The 26,344-nt window shown below is 44.3% G+C and overlaps 2 protein-coding genes across 3 annotated transcripts in view; both read left to right on the top strand.

Moving 5' to 3' along the window:
- The window catches only part of ttyh2 (tweety family member 2), a 46,779-nt gene extending 39,002 nt beyond the window's left edge, over positions 1-7,777 (top strand). The window contains exons 9-15 of one of the 2 annotated variants that reach the window (XM_034558695.1): positions 2,753-2,845; positions 3,018-3,110; positions 3,367-3,509; positions 4,405-4,593; positions 4,687-4,765; positions 5,803-5,829; positions 7,274-7,777. In XM_034558695.1, the coding sequence (XP_034414586.1) occupies positions 2,753-2,845; positions 3,018-3,110; positions 3,367-3,509; positions 4,405-4,593; positions 4,687-4,765; positions 5,803-5,829; positions 7,274-7,354 (705 nt within the window). In that variant the 3' untranslated portion in view covers positions 7,355-7,777. The remainder of the gene's footprint in view (positions 1-2,752; positions 2,846-3,017; positions 3,111-3,366; positions 3,510-4,404; positions 4,594-4,686; positions 4,766-5,802; positions 5,830-7,273) is intronic. The other variant, XM_034558696.1, reaches the window with a different exon arrangement.
- Positions 7,778-9,409: 1,632 nt separating this feature from the next.
- The window catches only part of kif19 (kinesin family member 19), a 28,819-nt gene continuing 11,884 nt past the window's right edge, over positions 9,410-26,344 (top strand). The window contains 3 exon segments of the mRNA XM_034558891.1: positions 9,410-9,580; positions 9,773-9,900; positions 11,617-11,697. Of these exon segments, the coding sequence (XP_034414782.1) occupies positions 9,862-9,900; positions 11,617-11,697 (120 nt within the window). The 5' untranslated portion in view covers positions 9,410-9,580; positions 9,773-9,861.

Genomic DNA, 26,344 nt, shown 5'->3' with positions numbered 1-26,344 from the left:
CAATGGAGTCAGGTCATTGGTGATTTTACTGGGAATTTCAATATAATTAAATTTGACATAAATAATTATATAATAAATTGCATGTAATTGCAAAAATAATAAAAAGTTTTGATCCCTCGCTTTGATCCCTTGCTTTTTAGTTAGAAATGTGTCCTGATTTATATTTTTAGCAGAATCTGATTAAAATCTATTTAAAATGAACAGTTAATTGATTTAGTCAGTACTCTAAATTATAATAACAGCATTAATACCAATGTATTAATGTTAAATAACCAGCTCTATAGAGGACGGGTTTCAACAAGTCTTGGCAGTGTAAAGAAGGGAAATTGACTAACTTTATTTTTGGGAAACGATCTAATATTTGTAATATTTGTATAAAATCATGAAAATGAACAGTTGACTGAACAAATAAAGGATAAATAATCCACTTAATTAAGGGTTTATACAATCTGGGTTTTTAAATGAATGTGGAGCAGGATCTCACTGAAGTATAATCATTAATGATGATGATGAAGAGGTGGTTTAAAAAACTTTTAACCGAAATATCCAAACAGATTTTAAACCCTTTACACACGCTGTCCCTCGTCCTCCTCTTCCTCGGGCGATGACGTCGGCCTTCAGCAAACAGAACATGTTGCAACGAGTCCGCTGACGTCCGTCAGAGTGAAGCTCAGATCTGATTATCGCTCTCTGCTCGACAGGAAAACACGAGCGCGGCAGCAGAGTTCGTGACCCCCGCCTAGAAAACAGAGGCAGAACTCTGCTCTCTGACAGACAGACAGACAGACAGACAGACAGACAGACAGACAGACACACAGACACACAGACAGACAGACACACAGACAGACACACAGACAGACAGACACACAGACACACAGACACACAGACAGACAGACACACAGACACACAGACAGACACACAGACCCAACAGGGGCAAAGTTCACGAGCGAGCTGCCAGATGTAGGAGATCACTCCACTTGGCAAACAAACAGGCTCTCCCCTTCATGTCTCCCTCATGTCTCCCTCTCTGTCTCCCTCTCTCTCTCCCTCTCATGTATCTCCCTCCCTCTCCCTCATGTCTCTCTCTCTATCTCCCTCTCTGTCTCCCTTCCTCTCTCCCTCATGTCTCCCTCCCTCTCTCCCTCATGTCTCTCTCTCTATCTCCCTCTCTGTCTCCCTTCCTCTCTCCCTCATGTCTCCCTCCCTCTCTCCCTCATGTCTCTCTCTCTATCTCCCTCTGTCTCCCTCTCTCTCTCTCCCCCTCATGTCTCCCTCATGTCTCCTCTCATGTATCTCCCTCTCCCTCCCTCTCTCCCTCATGTCTCTCTCTCTCTCTCCCCCTCATGTCTCCCTCATGTCTCCCTCCCTCTCTCCCTCATGCCCATCTCTCTATCTCCCTCTCTCCCTCATGTCTCTCTCTCTCTCTCCCTCTCATGTCTCCCTCATGTCTTCCTCTCTCTCTCTCCCTCATGTCTCCCTCATGTCTCCCTCTCTGTCTCCCTTCCTCTCTCCCTCATGTCTCCCTTCCTCTCTCCCTCATGTCTCCCTTCCTCTCTCCCTCATGTCTCCCTTCCTCTCTCCCTCATGTCTCCCTCCCTCTCTCCCTCATGTCTCTCTCTCTATCTCCCTTTCTGTCTCCCTCCCTCATGTCTCCCTCCCTCTCTCCCTCATGTCTCCCTCTCTGTCTCCCTTCCTCTCTCCCTCATGTCTCCCTTCCTCTCTCCCTCATGTCTCCCTCCCTCTCTCCCTCATGTCTCCCTCTCATGTATTCTCAGTCTGAACCCTCCTCGCGCTTCAATGGTCTGGTGCATTTCTTTCTGGCATCAACTCGACTTCTTACCACGGCTCTTTTTTTATGTTCTCATCATCATCGTCATCTCTTCACCTTTTCTTACCTCCCTCTCCATCCACTTTCTCCGTCCTATATATTATTTATTTATTTTTTACTTGGCCGGGAACCAGCTGAAAGCCAAGGAGGCTTGAGACTGTGCTGCAGTTTGACCATGCACAGTGGTACAAGATCCAGAGGAAAGAAATGTCAGATCATAGGAAAGCAATTACATTTATGAATAGTCGAGGTAATTGACCATATCCTGTTCCCATTTTTAACACTGTGCCACAGGTCAGGGGGTTTCCAGGCTGCTTTTGTTAGGTCGGGTGACTGTGAAGGTTCAGTTTTACCTGTAGATGTGACAGATTAATTCATTCGTGGTCCTGTGTAATTTAAAAAGAGGCCTCGGGCAGAAGGTGCTGTCTTTCAGGCTGGTTGCGATTATCCACTTAATATCTCGTACTGAATGTGGAGGCTTACTTTGCCCCCTGTTGGTGGGAACAGAGACCTACACTACCACAAAGACTTGAATGTCGTAACGTAGTAAAAAAGGTATTTTATATACATGCATTGCCCTACAAAGCCATAACATGCACATATATTCGTGAAGACTAAATTGAGGATTTTAACGTACGTATTTCTTGGCTCTCTGTGGTGTTTTATGTTGCACATGCTGTTCCTTTCATACATGTTAACTGGGTGAAAAATGTCGATTTTAATTAGTTTTTTTTAGGAGTTTCTTATTAGCGTTCACTCTGGCCCACTTGTGGTTTTTGCTATTCATCGATCTGTCTTTTGACAGCCTTGAGAACCTTTTACTTTCATCGAGTCTTTTGTCAGGATGCTTTATTTAACACTTCCATTCAGAATGATTTGCTTTTCGCTCTGCGTGCGTTCAAACCCACTTTCCTGTTTTTGCAGCCCCTGACCATCTTCCGGAGGTCTCTGACCACCATGCAGATCCAGATCCAGGGTCTGCTGCAGTTCGCCGTGCCTCTGTTCCCCACAGCTGAGGTATCGTCACACACACACACACACACACACACACACACACACACACACACACCCCTACCATGACTTTAACGCTGGAGTTCAACAGAGTTTTCTCGACAGATTTCCTCGTGTAAATAAGGGAGCCGAGTGTGTGTCAGTGATGCTGTCCGTCTGGTGACCTCTCTCTCCACAGAGAGACCTAGTGGGCATCCAGCATGTGCTCAACTCCTCGGAGGCCAGTCTGCACCAGCTCACCGCCCTGTTGGACTGCAGGGGGCTCAACAAGGTTCGTTCACTGCATCCTAATTGGCATCACAGCAGCACAACTAGGTCAACGGGGGACGGGGGGGGGGGGGGAGAAGAGTAAGTGGCCACGCAGGATTTCAGCGTCGAGCTGAAAGCGGAACTGGGAGCGAGGCCGAAGCACGGCGGAAAGAATTTCAAATTTAATGAGAATAACTTTTCCAAACTGTTGCATGTGCCCCGTTTACACCTGTGCCTTTTTTTTTTTCCTGCTTTAATATTTGTTTGACCTTCTTTAGGACTACCTGGACGCGATGGTGGGGGTGTGCTATGACGGGGTGGAGGGTGTCCTCTACCTCTGCCTCTTCTCCACCCTGGCAGCCTGTGCCTTCACCGTCATGCTGTGTGCCATTCCCAGGGCGTGGAGACAAATTGCCTGCAGGTCGGTTGGTTCTCTGCTTCTCTGCCTGAGCGCCCTCGTTTCCTCAGCCTGCAGCCATTTATATGCAGCTTCGCCTCCTGCGTGCGGCAAAACCAGCGCGAAGGATTCAAGGATCGTCTGCTGTCATCATGCGACGTAGACACAGGGATGTGGAGTCAGTGGTGGCCCAGTTGCAACGCAACAATCACATGAGAAACGTGTAAAAAACGTGATTAATCATGCTCTAAATTGAGTAACTACAGGTCCCATACTGCTTTGGGGCATGTAAACAGGAAGTGTAATGTTGCCATGGATTCAGTGAGTTAGTTGTAGGTTGAACACTGTGGGTTACAACGTTAGCCGAGTTCTTTGAAACAGTTCTCCACATGTTCAGACAACTATCACCAGTTTACTTTCATACCGGACAAAAACTTCAAAACAAGATGATTCTCAGGCGAGTTCTGGAGTTATAAGGAGTGTCTTTTCCCCCCGTGATTTCTAAGATGAATGTTTATTCGAACCTATTATAGACAGCTGAGATACTACTACTAATATTATTATTATTTCATTGATATAGTATCTTCGAAAACAGAGTGTAAAAGTGCTTTGAAAGACGCAAGATACAAGGTTAAGGTAAAAACTTTAAACGGTACAGTGGGTGAAACGGTAAAAACAAAGAAAATTCAATCGATACAAATAGAAATGAAATGCAACGGAAAGTTGTTGACTAGAGTTATGACTAAGTGCCTTAATTGTCTCCATGAGCTGTGTGTCACGATGTTGATTAGCAGCCAAACGTTAACAATTACCTTCTTTTTAATTTATTTTTTAGACCGGGGGGGGGGGGGGGGGAGGCCCTTATCCTTATCCTTATCCTTGACCTTGACCTCACACCTTGTCTCTTCCTCCCCTCTAGGGAACGAGATTACGACGACATCGACGAGGAGGATCCATTCAACCCGCGGGCGAGGAGGAGGATCCCCTCTCAGAACCCCAACCTCCCCAACATGCACAGCTTCTGCAGCTACAGCAGCAGCATGGGCAGCCAGAACAGCCTCCACCCGCCCGCCCCCGCCGTCTCCGCCGCCCCCGTGTCCGAGTACATGTGAGTGGGTCCGGGAGTGACGCGCGGAGCAAACGTCCACATGTAGTTCCTTTTCCTCTGAGGAACGCTTCTTTCGCTCTTTTCTTTTCTCAGGAACCAGGCGGCTCTGTTCGGGGGGAATCCGCGGTACGAGAACGTCCCGCTGATAGGACGAGGCTCGCCACCCCCCTCGGTGCGTTGGGTCCCAGGGGCCGAGTCCTTCCTATGATGTCACTTCCCCGTTACCTAACAGACAGAATTAGCCTTTTCGAAGCACAGGAAATTGTTTTTTTTTAAATTAGAAGCGACTGATGATTATTTTATTCATATTTTCACTCGGCTCACACGCTTAGCCATATATCTAAATAACCTTTCCTTGATTTAATCAACTTTTTTTTAAAATTTTTATAAAAGAATTTCTTGAAGGCCTTTAAACGAGATACCGTGCCTTCCTTCCTCCGCCCTGCATAACTTACCGAGGAGAAGTAATGTGGTTAATATTTAATCGTGAAGTGAACATCGTTTAGCCTTTTCTCAGGACAAATTCCCCAGAGGGAGTCCTTCAGGTCTGAAACCATAAACCCACCCACTGTTGACACTAATTAATTCGTCCCTCGCTGTGCTACTCGTCTACATCGCCGAGATTAAAAATAGAAACATTCTCTATTAATTTTTCATTGGGCAGATCCTCTTAACAACACGCTGTACGAGTGTGTGTGTGTGATGAAATACAGCGGTCGAAATGCAGGTGTTTAATCCACAGGAGGTTTTATTGTATGAATTGTATGAAACAATAATTAGGAGACACAGTAATGATCATCGGGTCAGGAAGTACAAACTGAATTCATATTTTATTTTTGATAAATTGCGACGGTATTTGTTGTTGAACGTAGAGGTTTAAATGTCACAAATATATGTAACAAAGAGCGCTATATTTTCTAATTTGCATGTTGTGTATTACCACAGTTTTATTGAAGTTTGTAGATTGATTTTGTTAATTTGATGTACTTTTGGCCTTATTACTTCTTTCCTAATTAATGCCAGCCAGTGATGTATAAAATGACCTTCTCCCTCATGACTTCAAATGTACAGCATCACGCAGTTGTCTGCAGCTAACAGCTTCTTTTATATATTTTTTTGTTTGTCCGTTTGTCATGTGTATGTTTGTATCTTTCATTTCTATATTTCCTCTTCTGTTTTTTTTTAAATTTTTTTACTCAACTTTTGGAGATATACTCTCAGCAGTATAGAAACCGAGTAAGTCTTTTTTAAAACTCTTTCCTCGGGGGTTAACGCCCCCCCCCACTTTTACCTCTGTTGCATCTCCGTCTTTTACCTCTCCTTCACCTCACTTTGTTTGGTTCCCGTGCGGTTGTTCCCGTTTTGGCATGGCTTTTCAACTCACAACCTGTTGTCCTCATTCCAGAGTCTGTTTGGGTTAGTGAGGGTTTGTCTGCCCCTGGTGGTCACAGGGCGCTACTGTAGTCCCAGTGCATGCAGTTCTGCTCCAGCCATTCAAGTATATAGCTTGTAGTGTCCTTTATGTATTTAATCTGGGTATTGACAGATTTTTTTAAAAAAGGACGTCACAGTAACTGTTAATGCCAAAGTGATTGATTCAACTTTTTTTTTTTTTTTTTTTTTTAAACGTAATGGGATGATTCGTTTGAACAAACTGTCGTCAGTTGTGTAGGCACGAGTTAAAAGGAGTACTCCACAGCCGTGGGCTTGAAGGTGGCTCTTAAATGTTTGTGACGTGCTTCTTCGTGGAAGATGATGACTGTGGTTAGACCCACGGCGGTTACGGTGGGGTTTCTGAAAGGCGACCCAGATCAAGAACGTCCTCAGAAGACTTCTGAGAGCACTCCTGCAGCATCCGCCGCCTCTCTGCCGTTGACCTCGTATGGAAGGGAGCAAGATGTGTGGACTTAAAACTTCACGGCTCACAGAAGTAGCAGAGGCAAGCAAACAAGTCCAGAGGGGCATCCATCACCAGGCAGTTGAAAGTTTTAAAGAAAGGCTGAGATTGGGGGGAAAGAAAAGGCTAAACATTGGGAAGTACTCAGGGGGTAAAGGGCAGTATGAACCAGGTATAAGCTTCCCCTTTATCCAGGAGCTGATGGGGAAATCTTTGTGCAGGAGGGTGTGGCGGTCAGGTGATGAAAGCTGGTGGAAGCACATCAGGAATAACTGCTGGAATACCAGAAATATTAAAGAAATAGCTCGACATTTTGGGGAAAACTGTATGCTTCCTTGCCCCCAGTTGGTAAGGTCTCAAATCTGCAATCACGCAGGTTTGCCGTCTGCAAAGGATGGAGCTGCAGCACAGTTAGCTTATGAGACTGGCAACCGGCGAAACGGTGAGCATGCCGATGTCCACAGTAGCATAATGTATCCGTTAAACACCGCCACGGTCTGGGTCGCCTCTTCAAGCCGCCGTAACCTCTGCATATAACCAAGCGGACTACACCTGCTGAGCCTCAAACCTTACAGAGTCACCTTTCAAGCCTACACGTGGTGAGAACTTGATGCTCAAAAGATGGACAATTCCTTTAAAACCCCCATGGCATTTTTTATTTTATTTTATTAGCTAATTATTAGGCTCGGCTTTTTAAACCTCACCCTCGGCTCACAAAATCAGCCCGTAACATCCTCCGTGTGTGCGTGTGTGTGTCTGTGTGTTTACCTTTTTCCTCCACAGTACTCACCCAGCATGCGCGCCACCTATCTGTCCATGACTGAGGAGCAGATTAGACACTTTGGGAACGACTTCCAAGCATAGACTTCTTTATCTGAACGCGAGAACGGAAACGGCATCCCGCACAGGCGCTCTGCAGACAAACGGCGCGAGGCCACTACCAGGATCACCAAGGCCACTCCCACCATCATGGAGGCCACTCCCACCATCATGGAGGCCACTCCCATCATTACGAGGCCACTCCCAGCATCACCGAGGCCACTCCCAACATCACCGAGGCCACTCCTAGCATCACCAAGGCCACTGGGGGGGGTTTTGAGGGAAGATTTGACTTTGTCTTTATGTACCTGAGGATTAATTTCTCACTGCAGTAAAACATAGCAAAGCGTTCACTATAAAGTAAGAACAAATCTGACAATTAAAAAAAAAACTATTCATCCCTCCCTTTTTTTTTTTTTACATTACAAAACTTCCATTCAGGTCTCCAAAGATAAAAATGTGAACATGACAGTTGATGTAAACATATTATTTCCTATGTTTACGCTTCGTCCTTGATATTTGTGAAGCACAAACCCAGCACTGGCACAGCTGGGAGGTATAATTGAGGTATTTATTTACATTCACACACGGATATTCACTGCAGGTGAAGCTTTATGTTTCCAAACCTCCTGGAGACGAGACTACCTTGAGACCACGGCTTTTGTATATAAAGTGTACAATAACAGACAGTTGTCTCATTCCCATGCGGTTCAAACAGCGTGCCAATTTTATATATATTTTCTTGTTCTAGTTTTGTGTGGTGATCTCACATAGGATCACTATTTTTTTGTACTTTCTAAAGGGCCATTAATTCATCTTCTCTACATATCTAATCCCTGCTAATACAAGAAAGTTGTAGTTTATGTCATAACTTGGGAAGCTGTGCTGCTCTAACAAGAATTAATGAGAATAATCAGGTCATTATTTTCAGCAAATCAAACTATACAAACAATACATGTTTGTATTGCCTAGCCATATTCTGTAGGGATTTAATACATGCAGTTTTGTTTAATTATTTTTGTTTTGGTCCGTGTCATTTCTGTACGCATGTTGCATTGTACAGGCACTGAGAATGGTGCTTAATTTTACGTGTGTACCCCAAAACTATGGGGTGTAACTGTGAGTTGAATAAATCTGTTTTGAGTACAACTTGATGCGTCTCAGTTTGTTGTTGGGTGTTGATGTAGTTTGTGTTCAACACAAACAAAAGGGTGCTCTGAAGTCTTAATGTAGCCAACAAGTTGTTTTGTCTTTTATTCTTCCAGCAGATGTCAGGATAGAGTAGCAAAGAAGTGCAGCTCAGTGGAAACTGCATTAACTCCTTGTTGGAACTGTAAAGAGTCTTTATACCATACTTATAGCACGATATGTGGAGGTAAACTTCAGATACACAACATGTATACATGTTTGCATCTGCCTTGACAGAAGTATTAAGATATTTTAGTTAAAAAAAATAGTTGTACTACAAAGTACAGTTTCAAGTCAAATTCCTTCCTGCATTTGATAGTCTTAATCAAGTAAAAATATACGTATCTACTATTATTAAGTACCAGAAAGGTACTCATAATATAAATACAAATATATAAATACGATATATATATATATATATATATATATATATATATATATCCATCCATAATATAACATAAATATAATGTTAACTAGGCGTTATACTAGCATTACCTTGTTACTTTAAACTATAACATATCATAATTTAATAAAAAAGCTACATCTGTCTTCCTCTAAAATTAACTGGTGTAGAAGAATTAAATTGCATAAAATAGAAAAAAAAAACAAGTAACGTAAAACTGTTATTTAAGTACAGTAATTAGGTAAATGTACTTAAATGTCACGACTGTGCATCTAAAACACAACATTAACAATAATATTGTAAAACCCAGGTTGTCATTGTATAATAGGAAGTAGTTGTTTAGCGAGCTTTAACTGTAGTTGGTGTTCCGCGGAATCTCCAGGGACAACGGCGTACGCGCGCGCGCACACACACACACACACACACACACACACACACACACACACACACACACACACGCACACAAACACACACACTGATATAGCAACCCGCAGCGGAGAGGAGCGAGGAGGACGGACCGACGGGGACGTGACTGTGGCAGGTGGGCAGCTGCTGCCATCACCTTCAGATACGTTATCCCCGCGTGCGTGGAAAACCAGGTGGCTGACCGACGACGCACTTTACACAAGACGAAGAAGGAAGGAAGGAAGGAGGGAAGGAGGCGAGAAAGGAGACAAAACGTGAGCTGGGGGGGGGGGGGTGATAGTAACACGAGAGGTCGTGCACGTCGCGGCTGTTGTCAGAGACCACTGCGCACGCGACAGAGTCCATTAAAGCGAGTTGTTGGTTGAGAGAGCGGAGCGCTGCAGGTGTGCTTTTTAAAATATTGTATGTATATATATATATATATTGTTTCGTATTCCTCCTCTCAGAAGGAGTTGACATGCAGGTACCGACCGCGAGGAGGAGGAGGAGGTTCCGGTGTCCCGTGTGACCGTCTTCAGCCTTCACCCCGGTGGCCATGAAGGACACGGGGGAATCAAAGGAGCACCAACTCACGGTGAGTTCAAACTCTTCCGACTCGCTGCAGCAGTTTTTTGGGGGGTTTTGCGCGAGCGAGCTGCGGTCAGCGGCCATGAACGGTGAACTTTACGTGAACCCCTCGTTATCAACAATCTGCTAACCCCAATGCAGTTTGGGGGCCATAACGAGTGATCACGTGATGCCCAGAAGGTCCAGGTTGTTTTTTTTCTTCTTCTGGTTGACACTGTTTTTTAAATGTTCTTATAGTTACGTTTCTTTTAAGAGGTGATTCTCATTGTTTCTCCTGCTTGTTTACACACAAAGACAATGGGGTCTCTGTGGGGGATCACATGCAGGTGCTCTTTGGATCCTTCAAGGTGGACTGTGCTTTTTTTTAAATTATTCTTATTATCTTGTGAAAGGCTGGCATACGGTCACTTTCAAAAAATAATGTGTGCAAAATTAGAATTAATACCCAAGGCAAAAATAACGAAATAAATAATAAGAACTTGCATTGGACTTGCAAGTTTTTTAAAATCTTATTCCACTGATGCAATGAGCCCTTCCCAAGAGTGCATGAAGGGAAACACCTGAATATAATGCAGAAAAAACAACAGTTTTCATGTTTTTTCAGGTATTTTTGTTGTTGTTCTTTTCAATAACAAGATGTTTTATTTTTGTTTTCCTATCAGCATCCATTGTTGGTGTCATGCACGACATGCACTGCGTTCCGCAGCTCATACCTGAATAATTGAAGTGGCTGTTTCAGTCGCCCGGCCTCTCCCTTGTCCAGCGTGTAAGACACTTTCTACAGGGTGCTGACGGAGAGCGTGCTGTATTATTCCCCCCTTTGCATTGTGGGTCACATGCACATGAGCCTCTGGGTGGAGGACACCGCCACTGTGATTGTTATTGTTATTGATCTCTGAATGTTTTCATGGAAAGAAACCTTGCAGGGAGATAAAGTATTTTTTTTTTTTAAAAGGCAGGCTGTGCATTAGTGTATTAATATACTAATAATACAATGTTCCACTCAATTGGTGGTTTTGTATCTGCCAAATACTACCTAGTGTTCAAAAGGGAAGACTAATTTAATTCTCCCTCGCAAATTACTGGTGTTCGTTTGCGTGTGTGATTGTTTTAAAATGTCAATGCTCGTATTGGTTCCTGATAAATTGACATTTGACATTTTCATCTTGCACTTTCATGAATTTGGGCAACTCTGGAGAAATTAATTTTGTCTCAAATAATCAAAACTCCAAATCCACGAGGATATCTCGACTTTTAGTCCTTACTCTTGGTCAAGCTTGGATAAGCCTACATCTCCCCTAATGCAATGCAGTAGTACTTTCTCTTTAGAGCATCTCTGTCCGGTTATTCGTCTACATCTTTCAAATTCTACACCATCTTTCACTGTAGTACATTTAATGGTCTAAAATCTCAAAGATAATCTCGAACATTATTCACCTGGCTTCACAACTTGTAAAGAAGCAAAAAAAGAGAAAAAGTTCTCCTTTTGAGAAAGCAGAGGTATTTTCACATGTATGCTGCTATTTGCATATCCAATTACTCCTCTAGCGACACCTGCATCCACACAGACTCCCGACGCACATACTATCATGTGCTGTCAATTACGTTCCTCCTACGCATCACGGCAAAGTTTAATACATGTTTTTTCATACAATTTCTGGAAATTTCCATCTTGATTGAATTCGAGGAGGAATAAAACAAAATGCACTCTTTTGTGCCGCAGGTTGCCTTGAGGATCCGACCCCTCAGCGATGCTGAGCAGGAGGAGGCGGCTACCATCGTGGCCCACAGAGTGGACGACCAGGTGAGTTGGCCGTCCCTTTATTCTACCCGTGTGTGTGTGTCCGTAACCTGTTCACCCCGGTGCACATACAGTATGCATGCACGTGAGTGAGTGATGGGGTCAGTGGGTGTGCTCGTGTGAGCTGTTGTCTCTGTTTCAGAAGCCTCTTCCTGTCTGTGATGAAGCTGCACAGATAAGGTGTCTGCAGGGACCTCTGTAATGCCAATTCTTTTAGACATAAACAACAACACCATTTGTGAAGCTCAAATGTCACATTTCATTCAATTATGAATGAATGCTGGCTGACTCAGACCTGTAGCAAAGAAAGTGACCTTTCCAACGACGGATAGAAAGCTGCGGATTCTTCCGTAGGCAGACGGCTGAAAGCTTCGCCACAGAGAGCGAATGCCCGGCGTCTGATTGGACATCAACCACTGCAGAGTTGCGTAACGCTTCTTGCGGAAGACAAATTCGGTTTTGATGGTCGTTCAGTCTCCTTGTTTCTGTCCGACTTGAACAAAGAGTTACAGCAAAGACGAGTAGTGACCCTCTCTGTTATGGAGTCAGTCAGTTAGTGGTTTGAAAGAGTGCTTCATCAATTTTGCCCTTTCATACCTCTGCCTGACTCACAACGGACAGTTCGAGAATAGCAACAAAGAAAATAAATGAAAGAACAAAATCAATGCCGCATTACCCACAATGCAACGTGACGAACAAGTGTTATTAGAGTAACAGCTAATGTAGAGATGAGTAGCAGCTACAAAGGTCTGGTAAGCTCACTTCTTATTATCCACCCACACATTTTATTATTACTAGTCCTCAGCTCAAATCAACACAATGTACCGGGCTCAACACGGCTCCCTTCTGGAGCCACAAAAGGCTTCTTTTTTTTTACGCAACCTGTGTTCACGTGCCCGAGATCTGTTAGCAGACTTTAATGCCTTTTTAAAATCACTTGACCTTCAACCGGCATTTTAAGTCATACGATCCAGCTGTTGCCATTTCCCAGAGCGAAGTTTGTTCCGAGTACATATTTCTGTGCTTTGGGAAGGAAACTCTTGTAAGAGCAGTCTCGAAGTGTGTTTGCTTTTCAGACATTAATGCCACCCTGTGCATAAACTACACTAAAAACACATATTTATGGACCAGAAAGTTCTGCTGTTGTATTGTTGCTGCTGCTAACTAAATATCACTGGCTAAGTTCTTTGCTTAGCTTAAACACACCAGCCTCCACTCGTTTTTTAATTCAATGCTAACTGCTTGTTGTTGCCACTGTAGCTTCCTTTGCTCCTGCAGCCACCACTGCATTGCTATCTGTAATAGCATCCATGTGTGGCACAAAATAAGTGGATTTGAGTACTATTAGTGAAATGAGGCCTTGCCTCCAGCGATTGGTTGATTACCAGAAAATGAATTACCAACTATTTTGAGTATCAATGAATTAATTAAGTAATTTTTTTTAAGTGAAAAAATTGCAATTGTTATTTTTTACAGGCCAAGTGATCAACAAAATATTCAGTGAACTTTTGGATAATGAAAGTAGTACATAAGACATGTCAGTATAAAGTATATTTAATTCACCTAACATGTTGACATGTAAATAACAACATGTAATACTAACAAAATTCGGCCTGACTGTTCACTCTGTTCCCAACAGTCTTGTTTTGTGCTCGTCCCTAATCAATATGAGATGACCGTCTAATTTATGTGGCAAGTAAACTGCTTTGAGCCATTCTGCTAATTGTGTTTTCCATTAGAGTAAACAACGACGGGGATTTTTTCTGAGTAAACACAATGTAGATTGGTTATGATGGCCGCAGCAGCAGAAGGACCGTCTTCCAGGTACCGCACAAATTACAACAGAGTCGTGCAATTTGGATTTCATCTATTCTAACAATGGGGGAAAAAAAACAAATTGTATCGCTGTCCCTGAGAGTATCTCGTCCTTTGAGCATGTGGTGCACAGCATGTAATGAGGTTGTTACCATGTGACCATATGAGAAGGAGCTCCACGAGGACCATCATCACCAGCAGCCCTCGCTTTTGACCCGGGGCCCCTCTTGGAGACCATTTAGCAGCACTAACAGTGTGAGTGTGGGATGACGCCAAGGCAGTGGAAATGATTATGAGCTGGTAACCCGCCGAGGTGTCTCTCTCTCTCTCTCGCCCCGTAGGCTGATTTGAGATGGTATTGGGCATACAGGTGGTGGGAAGAAGCATAGCAACAGCTGACACGGTGGCTCAAGAGTTTGCCTTGGCGTAACAGTGCTGGAGGGAAACATCATATTCATGCAAGTGTGTGATGAGTAGGGTCTCCTCGTGCCGTTGAAGGGTTTCACAAGAGCGCACTTCTCGAAAACCGATAATCCACCGTGCTGAGACCCGACTTGTTTGTCTTCTCAGAAGTAAATCGAATTACGTCTTAAGGACAACATCAGCACTTCTGTCTGCCGTGACATCATTAAAATAGGCTCGGACACATGGGGATTAGGGCGTAGCGGTAGGCAGGTGGAAATGATGCTGACACAGCCGCCATAACAAGGCTTTTGTTATTGTCTCCAGCACAACCGAACCCTCAGCTAGAAAAACACGTTTTGTTGTGCGTCTCCTGTTCAACTTGACCGTGTGTTGATTCTATACCTGAATGGCATAGTTCATGTTGTGGAGAGAGTTACAAACCGACAGATAATGCTGTGAATGGAGGGGATATAGTAGTGAGGAAGCAGCAACAACAACAACACAGGGATGTAGTGAGATTATAGAGACCACTTGAAGGCAGAATCTCTTTACCTATAGCCGTCACTCAAGTCTAAGTATATGCAGATATGTACTGTAGCTACAGTCTCCACAAATACCCCACACAGTGCACTGTTTACTTTGTTCGCGAGACATGTGGCCAACATGTAGTGCTCAGACAGATTAGCAGGGTGCTCGTGGCTCACTGGGACGACTGGGTGAGAGTACCCAGATCTGGCTCTGCTGGCAGAAAACAGACATCTTGACGCTGACTAAGCCTGCAGAGATGAGCTCATCGGATGGGTTTTAGATCAGGTTAAGCCTTGTGCCACCTGCTCCCTCCCTCTCTCTCTCTCTCTCTCTCGCTCCCTCCCTCACTGACACTCAGGGGATCCAGCCTCTGCCTTTCATGGACCACCTGTTATGCTCGATGGGCTTGTTCTCGTCCTTGAGTGAGTAGCACACAGCTCAGAGGTTCAGCAAGGTGAATTCTTGAATGAGGTATTAAACACATTGGGGTTGTGTGGCAGGCATACTGTAGGAAAGTGGCTTTTATCCCAAACTTGTATACAAGATGCAAGTAGGCTTTGCTATATCTGAGTAGTGGCGTTCTGTCTCGGAAATAACTTGATTTCAAAAGAAGGAAAATATAATAATTTTTTTTTTTAAATAAAGGTCGAAAGCGTTCCGGACGGCTTTATAAAGACAGGGATATTAGACTGGGAAACTATGGCCAGTTAAAAAGACAAAAGAACAACTATTGAGACCAGATTCGGTTTCGAAATGGACGTCGGAACATTTTATTTTGAAACTTATTCAAAGTTCTAAAAAAAAGAAAGAGGAGAAACGAGTTTAGAAAATGGTTTTGAAAAGGCATGTTTGGTCATTACGCCCAGTATGTTTTGGCTGTATTATCGCTCAATGATACTGTAATGTGACAAAGGTTTAAAGCTGTACAGTAATAATAACCTGTATTGAGGACGTTGGAAGTCTTAAAACCTTTAACTGAAAAAGGTGATGTCACCCCTCCTTAAGAGGCTAATGGGAAATACATACGTTCATCCCCTCATGTACTTGTCATAAGATAACATATCAGAATTAGCTATACACTGCAGAAAACCCTTAACTCAAAACAACTATTTTAGCTTCGGTGCATTTACAACGATCCAAGGTTTCTTTTTAAAAAGGAGTCAGTGCAGTAATCAGGTCCGTAAATGTGCTGAAACACATGTTGATAATAAATGTCTTGCCCGTAGGACAGAGTGTTTACACCCTGCAGGATGTGCCTCACGGAGCTCTCCAGCTCATCGAGCGTGTCTTCGTCAGGGCCGGGCTATCAGTAGCACACAGTGGGGAATGCTTTATGGCGAGGCCTCGTCTCCATGGAGACACACAGAGACGAGGTCAGCACCATTGTTTGTTTTTTTTTTTTTTTTTTTATTCGCGCCCCTCGGTAGTAAAGTCCTACATATGGAAAAAGAGGGCAGGGGGGACTTTTAAGTGTCGTGACAATAGATGTATCACTAGATATTGATGGTGGAGTTTCATGGTCATCTCTTCAGAGAGATACTTCTGTTGTGTGACGATAATGGAGGAGAGAAAAGCCCTTCTTCATAACGACTAGAGGACTGGAGACTGAAAAGGACTTTCCAACCATGTGGTCCTTCATGTGTTTATCTGAAAAACCCTGTGAGACAATGTCAGCCAGCAGGAAAACAAAAAAAAGTGCTTCCTTTGTGAACATTAAGTCCTTTTTAAAAGTACAAGTCTACTTGATGTACAAATCCCCCCTTTTTCAGTGCTCCGTGTAGAGTTTTCTCCACCCTCCACACAGGTCTGTCAGTGAAAGGAGATTCACCTTGAGAAGCTGCACTGGAGTTAGCCAGATTCATCTAAACCAGCTAACCTCCCTGGAGAACATACTTTTATGAATGAGAAAGGTTCTCCGAATAATGTGCAATTTGCTGCCGTCGAATGCCGAACAAATGTCATTACGTTGCATAGGAAATGCAATGCATAGATGAGGGATGTCATGAGGGCCTTGAGACTAACGGCGACTAAACCCCGACTCACTATCAACACGCCCACTGAACAACAAATCTCTGTTCAAATTGGTTGAAATCTGAATAAAGATTGAGTTAACAGATGATGCCTTCTTTTCAGTAAAAATGTGTATTATGCGATGGTAAAATATACCATTATCATGATATCAAATGTAATCTTCACAGCAATAAAAAAAATAGATATTATGAGCTGTTTAACCTACAAACACTAGCTCAAAGTGTTTTTTGTTTGGTTTTTATACGAAAGACGTGATATTTTTGACTAATTCCAGGCCGAAATCTACTCGAAGGCAGTGGACAATGATGTCGGGGAAATGCTCAAAATCTGGATATAATTTCCATGTTTTCTAAATGTTCCCCCGCTGAAGGAAATGTTTTCTCTCCGGTGCAGTTCATCACGATAATAGCCTGGTTAAAAATCTGGATGAAAACATGCACTTTGTCCATACAGAGGCTCTTTTCTATTTTAACGATGCAGAGTGTTTGAATAGCCCCACGGTTGAACAAGAGAGGAAAAGGAACTACAAATAACCGTGTCCCCTCTTCGCTGTGGAGATTTAACCTCGAGGGCCTCGAAGAGACCGGAATGAAGGAGTGAACTCGAAGCACTAAAGAGTTTATTTTGGCTCACGCGCGTAAGCTAGTCCTACTATCTTGTACTTTCTGTCAACACAAATGGACCCTCTGACCCCGGAAAGTGGCAAATCTTCGCTTTGCATATGTCCACCTGACTCCACTTGTACTTCCGATGCGACTCTCTCTCTCTCTCTCTCTCTCTCTGATTCCTCTGAGCCCTCTGAGCTCAGCCCCTCCCTGGAGTCTCTTTTACAAACGAGGGATTGTGGTGTGTGTTCGTGTCGGTCTGCGCATGGTTTGTGCGAGTAGTGCGTGATCCCTCTCAATGCCCTGTCTGCTCTTCCACTCCTAATCTCGCTGAGAGGGCAAAGGCGTGGCGGCTCACCACAAGCGGCCATCTGAAGGAGACTAGACGCTGGAGTGGCCCCCGCTGCGAGTTCTCCTGAGCAGCTTTTAGCACTCGAGAAAACACACGCGTCGCTCCTGACTAACCCCTCTAGGAGCTCAGCTCGGTTTTGGCTATAAAGACCAAGATACGCCGAGGAATCACAATGAGTTTATTAGGCAATAAAAAATAAAAATAAAAAATTAATATAATCCAGGTGTTACGAAACCACCCTGTGTTCTTGGGAGCATCGGGAGTCATGCTGCAGTCCACAGGGGGTTGGTGAAAAGGGAGGAACTTCCCAAAGGGGCTTTTGCTGTAACCTCATCAACTAATTATGTTGCAGATTACGCAAGCATCTTTTCCATTTCAGAGGACAAGCGTACATGTGAAAGGAGCAGATCCTTTGTGTGTGTGTGTGTGTGTGTGTGTGTGTGTGTGTGTGTGTGTGTGTGTGTGTGTGTGTGTGTGTGTGTGTGTGTGTGTGTGTGTGTGTGTGTGAGTGCTCTGTTCTGTGTAACAGCACCTCGCAGCTCTCACACAAGCAGGAAGTAGAGCCCAGCCGCAGGGCCGTCAATGAGACGCCTTTTTATTGGACTCCTGGCCAGAGAAACAGGCAGCGATTGGTCAATTGTTACATAGCCAATAGGTTTTAAGTTGATTCTCACAACAACCCAGGTGCACGTTGTCGTCAACCGTCCTCTTTAAATCCCCTAAAGACACAAACAAATGTAACCGAACGAGAGCTGAACAAATGTCCCGAGGATGTGAAATGTTGCGAGGCGGGTTGGAAGAGCGACGAGTGGCACCGAGGACGGACAGATTTGCAGCTACGCATTGAAGCGTGTTGACGAAGACGGCGTCTCCCATAAGCCCACCACCACCCCCTCACCCCCCCCCTTTGGGTTTCGAGGTCGGCGGTGGGAGTAAATCTCTCGGGGGTGTTTTCTCCGTAATACTCCAGTCATAACAACATGTTGTTTGTCTGGCGAGGCTCATCCATGAGACCCAACGATGGAAATGTAATCGAGCAGAACAAGATGAGTCAAGAGCCTTATTGGGTTTAGCTGTGAAGGGCTGCATCCAGAAATATTATAAATGACCACTGTGCCACATCCTGCTTTTTTTTAATAAAGAACATAACATTTTACAAAAATAGACCTGAACCTCAACGTGCACGAGAGTTGTGTAATAACAGGAAATTATACATGCGTGACCTTGGAACGCTTCTGACAATTAAACTTAACAGTGAAGAAGCTTCAGTTCGTGTCGCAGCCATCTGCATATCAAATGGTATCCGCAAACTGAAACCCCGCTTTGTGTGTTTTTTAGTTTTTTTTTTTTTTTAACCATCCGACAATCTAGTTTTCTTTCCGTGTAAAGAGCTTCGTTGTCTCGTGGTTCTTCATTCGTATTGAAGACCCGGAGCTACTACTTGGGAACACTAATGGCTGCTTTTTGTGTCTCACACAGACGACGTGTCCCACTCTGTCGGGTCTGATGGGAACAAAACGGACTAAAATGCCTGAAAATAGCAGGCTGTGTACGATCATGCTGCCATTACCGACGTCAGTACGCGCGAACACGTTAACGCGACACTGGAAAGACCCCCTACAGGGCATTACTTACCAAAAGTGTGTTTAATATACTAGATTAAAGATTTTAAAATGCCTTTTTTTCAATTGTTGTGTCCCCTTTACTCCTCAACCTATTATTTGAAAACATTCTTATATTCAGTCTTGTTCCGCTATTCCGCGTTATCGTAATAATCGGTCTAGTTGTTGAGGTGTGACGGTAGCTGATTGGTTTAAAAGCCCATGAAAGTTATTTATTTCATTATTAAATCGGTGTGAGATAAGTCCCAAAAAAAAAAATCATTCACCGTTTTTTGCAGTCAGTCGCCTAGCAACAGCGTTCTCACGACTTCGACCACCTGAAAGGGATACACACTGACTTCCATATCCAAATACGCACCTCGCATGTTTCATTTGAAGGCAGCAATTATTCCTCTTTCACAGCTGCTCTGCTGAAGCTGTTGAGCGCTCACACTTGTTGGCGCGCTGTAATTTCAGCATTACAGGACGTTTGTCAGCCCTCTTTGCCATCACTTCATATCAAAATTGTTATGAACACGGATGCATGGCTGGAGTAACTGGAAGGAGATTCATCATGATGTTACATATCACACTTTATTTTGTAGGAGGCATAATAATATGTAAACCATGATTCTGAGTGAAGGCAGCCTTCTCTTTTTAGTTTTCCATTAGATTTTATTCCTGAGATCACCTTCTTTGAGCTTTATTCTTTTATGCCTAAAGTGCAGCTTCCTCTTTGCTCTTAAGTGGTTCTGAAGGCCCTCAAATGGTCAGCTGGTGGCAAGACGTTGACCCGTAGAGACCATGAGGCTGTTACTTGATTATGTGTACTGTGTTGTATTAGTGTTGATCAGTGTAAACAATTTTAAATCTTGTTAATGATGTATGATAAGCTGCTTAGAGCTTGTGTGTAAGTGTGTGTGTATACAGTCATAATTCATCTCTAATGTCTATTTATGTTGCTGTGAAAACATCTCAAGTTTCTCACCGACACCATTTTTACGAGATTGCATGTAAACTCATCACGATTACGTTGTAATTTTACCCTTCACCCAATACTCATTTTCACTGGACAGAGCCTGAACGCATCATATTGGAACCGAATGCAACCTCCGTTAGCGGTGCTGTCATCTTGAAAAAGCTCTCCTTGTTTACCATGAAACATTATCAGAGATCGAAAAACTAGAAGAGCATGAATGCCGATCAATGCTCATCGCATATTTTACTGAATATCGGTTGATGGCGATCCTCAGTTAAACTGTGTGATTAATCCGCGGTTCACACTAACCGTGAAAGGGGATTGTGGTGCGTTACACCACTAGTGTGTACGTTTGTTGTCGTCTTGGTAATTGCCGATTGTCCAGGTTTGTGTGTGTTCGGGCCAACCCTCCGGCCTCTGACCCCGAGGCTGTCTGACCTCTAACAGTCTAGCAGCCCCGAGCCAGTTTCTGGCATTGAGCTACTGAGCCTGCCGGTTGCTGTGCCCTTGGATGCGTGTTGTTTGCGATGGCACTAAGTGGATAAATAATAGCTTTGCTGCTCATTAGTCTATTTACTTCCGCCGAGGAGGCTGTGCTTCGGGGATTGTCTTTGGTTCATTTGCAGGATATCTCAAAAACGTTTTAAAATGCGTTATGAATATCAATTAAATGTAGTTACACAAGGCAAAGAAAGAAGTTTGTGATACTTTTGCACGTGTTTGAAATGAAAACATCTGGCACGTTATTATTGGCCTATGAAGGGGACATTACTGGTGACATTAGGGAATCCTGCCCCCTCCCCCCCTCCCACATCTTTACACTTAACTGAGATCCCCGGGGGATTTTCAATCAATTGCCTTCATGAATGACAAATCACTGTGTTGTTTCTCTTATCCTTTTTAACCAGCTGTGCCCGTGCTCTCCCATAATACATCTGTGCGACAAGCTTCAAAATGGAAATGATTAAGGTAATGAACAAGGAAGAGGAAAAAAGAAAAGAGAAACATTGACAGGTGGCAGGAAGAAAGAAAGAAAATCAATTTCTGTCAGCCGGCTCTTGATCTTTAAGGATCTGTTGTTGCGTTGCACAATGTACTGGGTGTGTGTGTCTGCAGGTGCATATATGAGTGTCAGAGTCTGAATTACAGACGTCTTAAGTAACCACAAATGAAGAGCAGACCTCGCCATCAAGCACCTAGTATCAGGTACGCAGTGATCCAGCACAGACACACACACACACCAACGATCATCCGGAGACCCTGAAACGGGATACACGGCAGCATTGTCGGGGTGCAGAGAGGGCAGAGAGGAGGTTTTCCATCAGATAACCAGCCGCAATTGTGTCCGTTGGACTTTCCAAAGCTTCGGTTGCGTTTGTGAAAGAGCAGCTTGAAAGGTCGCCCCGTCAAGGTCACCGCTTACACCTGATTGCTTTCTCATTTTGTGATCTGGATCCTTTATTCTTGGCGGTATTCTTAATAATAATAATAATAATAATCCATTTAATTTATATAGTGCTTTTCAAGATACTCAAAGACACTTTACATTATACACCGTGGACACAGCTACAGGGAGCAATGCAGGGTTAAGTGTCTTGCTCAAGGACACATCGACTAGGGCGGGGATTGAACTGCCAACCTCTTGATTGAAAGACGGGCATGCTAACCACTGACCCATAGTCGCCCAAACTATTCTTGAACCCGGCACACAGATGTCGTTGCTAAACGACTCTATGGTTATGTCATCGTGCAACCCAGTGATAAGGGTCGGCTGGGTGGGTGGATGGACAGGGGGGGGGGGGGGGGGGGGGGGGGGGTGTGAATGCAACTGTTTTCCCACCTTTACATCGCACTCTTCTGTCAGCAAGCAGATTTATTTATATTTCTAAATATGTTCAGGGCAACAAGTCGCATGAGGATAAAGATGGATTACGATGGTGTCTCTGGGGGAAAAACAAGATGCACTTTAGATCTAACACACTGATACATGACCTGTCTCTTAATCTCTCCAACACATGCATGTTCAACCCTATGAGCTTGTTAAAGCAATAAAGACGAGACACACACATGTAAGCTGTAAATGTGACACCAGTGTGTGCAGGTGGTATCGCTCCGATTCAGATTCGTTCTCCATCTGCAGCCTTCCTGTCTTTGGGTTTTATTTTCTTATATTTTATCAGGCTCGGAGCAGCATGTGTGGCTGCTGAAGTGGTAATTTATCTTCTTGTTAATTACACTTAAAATGTTGAACAAGATATGTCTTACCTGCTGTCAGTGAGAGCAGATGGAAGGTTTGGGATGATCACGGGGAATAAATACTTTACTGGTACAAGACAGAGAACCATTAATGTAACTTCTAATCCAACTGTGTCTGAGTGACGGCCGGTGAACTGCAGGCCCTTAATATGATTGACATTTCCAATCGCTCTTTTGACATTTTACTAGTGATCCGAGCCATCATTTAGGTGTAATGAAGCCAGTGCCTATAAAAGGCGGCTGATGTCTACACGACTGCTGACTTTTGTTGGTTGTCTTGGCAGCCTTTTGCCCACTTGGCACACGACAGTGAAGCGGCTCAGGGGGAACCAACCGTGGCCCGGCTGGCTTGTGAAAACCACGCACCACGTCCAGGCTTTTGAATTATGGATCCTCGGCGCTGTAATCAGCAAGATGGCCGGCCAAGTCGACCCCGCCGCTCTAACGACCAGAACAGCAGGTCTTTGTTGATAAGTCATCGGCAGGGAAAGGTGCCGGGGCGAGGGTGCTCCATCGCACCCCACTGCTTTTTATGGCATTTACGTAACTCCATCCGGCTAATTGGTTTCATGTCGCTGCATAAGCAAGCTGCTGCTTTGACTTTGGCTGATCGATGTGAGGATATGAATATTTTAGGAGCCTCTTTTTCTTTTTTTTTTCACAGCCACAGAGGGTAAATTACCGACCATTTGTTTCACGTTAAAGTCGAGACGAGCCCCCGCGTCCAAATGCATTTTAGCTCGTGATGTCCATTCACAGCGTGATTTTAAAATAAATACATTTACAGACGCTGTCGAACAGGAAATTGCTTTCCTTTTCACCTCGTGTGGGTGTCGGGTCCGCTCGAGTCAAAACCGATGTCTCCTTTAGTGATTCAGCAGCCAATGGGGAAAAGGGCCGATTGGTCCCAGTAGAAAAGAGCCTACTAGACCCAATTTAGATCCCAGCAGAAAGTCTGACCTCAACTGGACCATAATTGAGAACTTTCTTTGCCTCGTAGAGATCATCGTTAACAAGCTGGAGCAGCGACCCAGTCTCTGCTTTCCTGATACAACTGCAGGTATATCGTGGCTAAAGGTCAAATAGAATTAACTACCATCACGGACGTTTTGGAAATCACAAAGTAGACGCACACTTCTGTCATATGATTATTGAGCAAAATCTGACTCGACTGTCACGAGGTTAGAGAAGCAGATACGAAGGCAGAAAAGACAAAGATGGCTGATCACTGTGCTCTAGTGCCCCGAGTCTTGCCTTGGAGTCTCAGCCAAATGTCCCGGTAATTAATTATCATTGCCATAGTTACAGCTTGCCCACTATATATTGTTGTTAATTAACAGCAGCCACCAGAACATTTCTATTAATCTTATCAGGTTCTGTGTGTTTGCTGTATTGTGCCAGTTGTGTTTATAGAGTGGTTGCTGTGCAGCCGTCCCCTGAGTCACAGTTGATTCAGGATACAGCAAATAAAGAGGGGTGAATCGCTCAGCTTCTCTAACGCCCGATAAATAAGCTCACAGTTGGACCGGCTGATCAGATCCTGCTTTGATCGGTGGCTGTGTGATATTGTTGGTGAATGCAAGTTGGAAATAAATCATAGGCTTTAATGCACAAGCCCCGTTCACACCTGACCAGTATCGCCTGCGGACCTCGAGGTCGTCTTAATTATCTGCTATGTACGTAAACCGGATTTCTAAATCACACGACGTAATGCTAGCAAAAAAGGGGTTAGAAATTACTTTTTAAATGTTAACATTTTCCATTAATCTTAAGAATCGATTGCTCAATTAATAGTTTTGTCTGTAGAGTTTTTTTTTAATATTTAGTTTTGTCTGATCAACAGTTCAAAGCTATTTTCAATTGACCAACAAAAAACAGCACGAAACACCAGAAGAAATGCAAAAAAAACCAACTAAATAAATAAATGTTCAGAGCTGAAAAACCTACATTTGTTCGTCTGATAGTTGCAGCTCAACCAACTGAAGCGTTTACATCTTCTTTTTTTTTCACCATCGCTTTAGTCATCATTGTCGCCGCTGCCTGAATGTTTTTTTGTGCACACTCTCCAGCCAGGCGCTCTGACCGCGTGGGCCGGTCCTCGCGGTCAGAGCGCCTGGCCTCTTGCCACCCTGCTTGCACACACGTTGCAGAGGACGGGAAATTGCTGCCTGCTCAGTTGCCATGCATGTGTGAGCGCACGTTTCCACGCAACTGTGTGAGAGCGAGCGAGAGAGAGAGAGAGAGGATGTGTGGGAGACTTAATGGTTTCCATGAGACGGCCGCGTTTCCAAATGCTCCTTAACCGGTTCTGTACGCCAGGAGTCTGACCCGTACTTCACCCCAGCCTCATTGTCTATCAGAAGCCTCTTAATTGAACTCAGAGGACAGAGAATGGCACGTACGATGGCTAATCACAGGGAGGTTACCCGTAGTCCACTATTGGCATCACAACCCCGAGGCACATGCCAAGACATCCAGTGTTATGTTGCCACACAGTGTACTGTCATTAGGGTCAACATCTTAAGAGTCTCATCAGAAGACTTATTAGTGGTGTAGAATGTGCCCGAGCAGCAGCTGCTGTGCGTGGATGTCGGGTGGAGCTGTGGAAGGTGCTGTAACTTAAGGAACACGGGCGCCAGATGGGACGAGAGGTGTCATCAACACCCTCGGCCTTTAACGATTCCCCCAAGCACACACTATTTGATACCTCCCATACATCCAATTATGTAAGAGCGTTGTTGTCGCGCTCGTCATCTTTACACCGTGCGTGTACGCTCACAGGCATCTGTTTTTTTTCTTCTTCTCCTCGCCGCCACAATTAATTGCCATTTTTTTTGTTGCTAAATTGTGTTTTCTGCTTCGTTGAAACATAAGTCAAGACACCACGTCCGAGAGGGAACAGAGTTGCGTCATCTCGACCAGACGATGGTTGTTATTCTCACTTTGGTCGTTTGCCAACTGGGCTTGTGACAGTCACCTCTCACATCGACTGTCCAGGAGATGATGCCTAATGCTCCGGCTGACTTTAAGACGCTTTATTTATGTTACATTTATTGTGCATTGAGACTAAATGTATTTAAGATGTGTATACAAATACGTTATACATCTGCTGTGGTAAAAATGAGCAATGTACACACACTAGAATCTGATTTAGTAGCCTATAATATTGTATACAACAGCCCAAGGCCTCGCCTTCGCGTCTATTTTCAATGTTTTCCCTCAATACCATCACACGTCTGTCAGTGGGCTCCTGCGACGTGCCTCGAGCACAATCGGTCGTCGTCTTCTCTACGAGTTTGCCGTAGCAAAAGAAACGGGCGTGAAAAGGCGTCATTTGTTAATGACGAAGCTCGAAAGACAACCGAGTGTTGCCTCATCTCGTCCATCCTTCCGTATCTCACCCCTTGAATTTCAATCGAGGGGCTTCAAAGTGAGCCGCTCCGCGGTTGAGGGGGAGGTCATCAAACAAGCCGGGGGTGCTTCAGCGTCACCGGCCTCAGAGGGCTCTCCGGGGCCGCTGCTGAGCGAAGCTGGTAAACTCCCAGCTGCCCCCATTGTCGCATCTGCAAATAAACTCGAGGGTTCTCTACCTTTTTTTTCTTCTTTTCTTCTTATTGACTTTTCTGCCAATTGCATAGCAGGAGATGACAACCCACAACTCATCGAGGAGGGGGGGGGGGTCATTTCTCACGTAGCCGTCAAGCCAAACCGCTCGCAGTCCCACTCGATGGTTCGTCGACAGCATTGTGATTTTTTTTTTTTTTTTTTCTTTCTTTTCTTCTTCTGACGTCGTGCCGTTCAGATTTTTTCCCCTGAAATGTTCTCTTGCAGAGCTGTGATTTACTGATTGTGGGTGAGGCGTACGCTTTGTCCGGCAGCACAATTACAACAAAGAGACATGTCAGTCACATACAGCGTTGAATACAAGTCCTGCTCAGGCTGTCACATGCACACGAAATGCAACGCTCCAGATGCTACAGTACGAAGGTGCTTGGCACGTGGGCCGATGGTTGGGTCATTATGTTCGATAGCCAGGGTTTAGAGCATGGCAGACGGCTTTAGTGGATCCTTATTTGCA

The sequence above is a fragment of the Cyclopterus lumpus genome, chromosome 19 (genome assembly GCF_009769545.1).
Source record: "Cyclopterus lumpus isolate fCycLum1 chromosome 19, fCycLum1.pri, whole genome shotgun sequence".
NCBI classification, from domain to species: domain Eukaryota; kingdom Metazoa; phylum Chordata; class Actinopteri; order Perciformes; family Cyclopteridae; genus Cyclopterus; species Cyclopterus lumpus.
The sequence above is the reverse complement of the archived record's forward strand: the minus strand, read 5'-3'. Positions and strand labels throughout refer to the sequence as shown.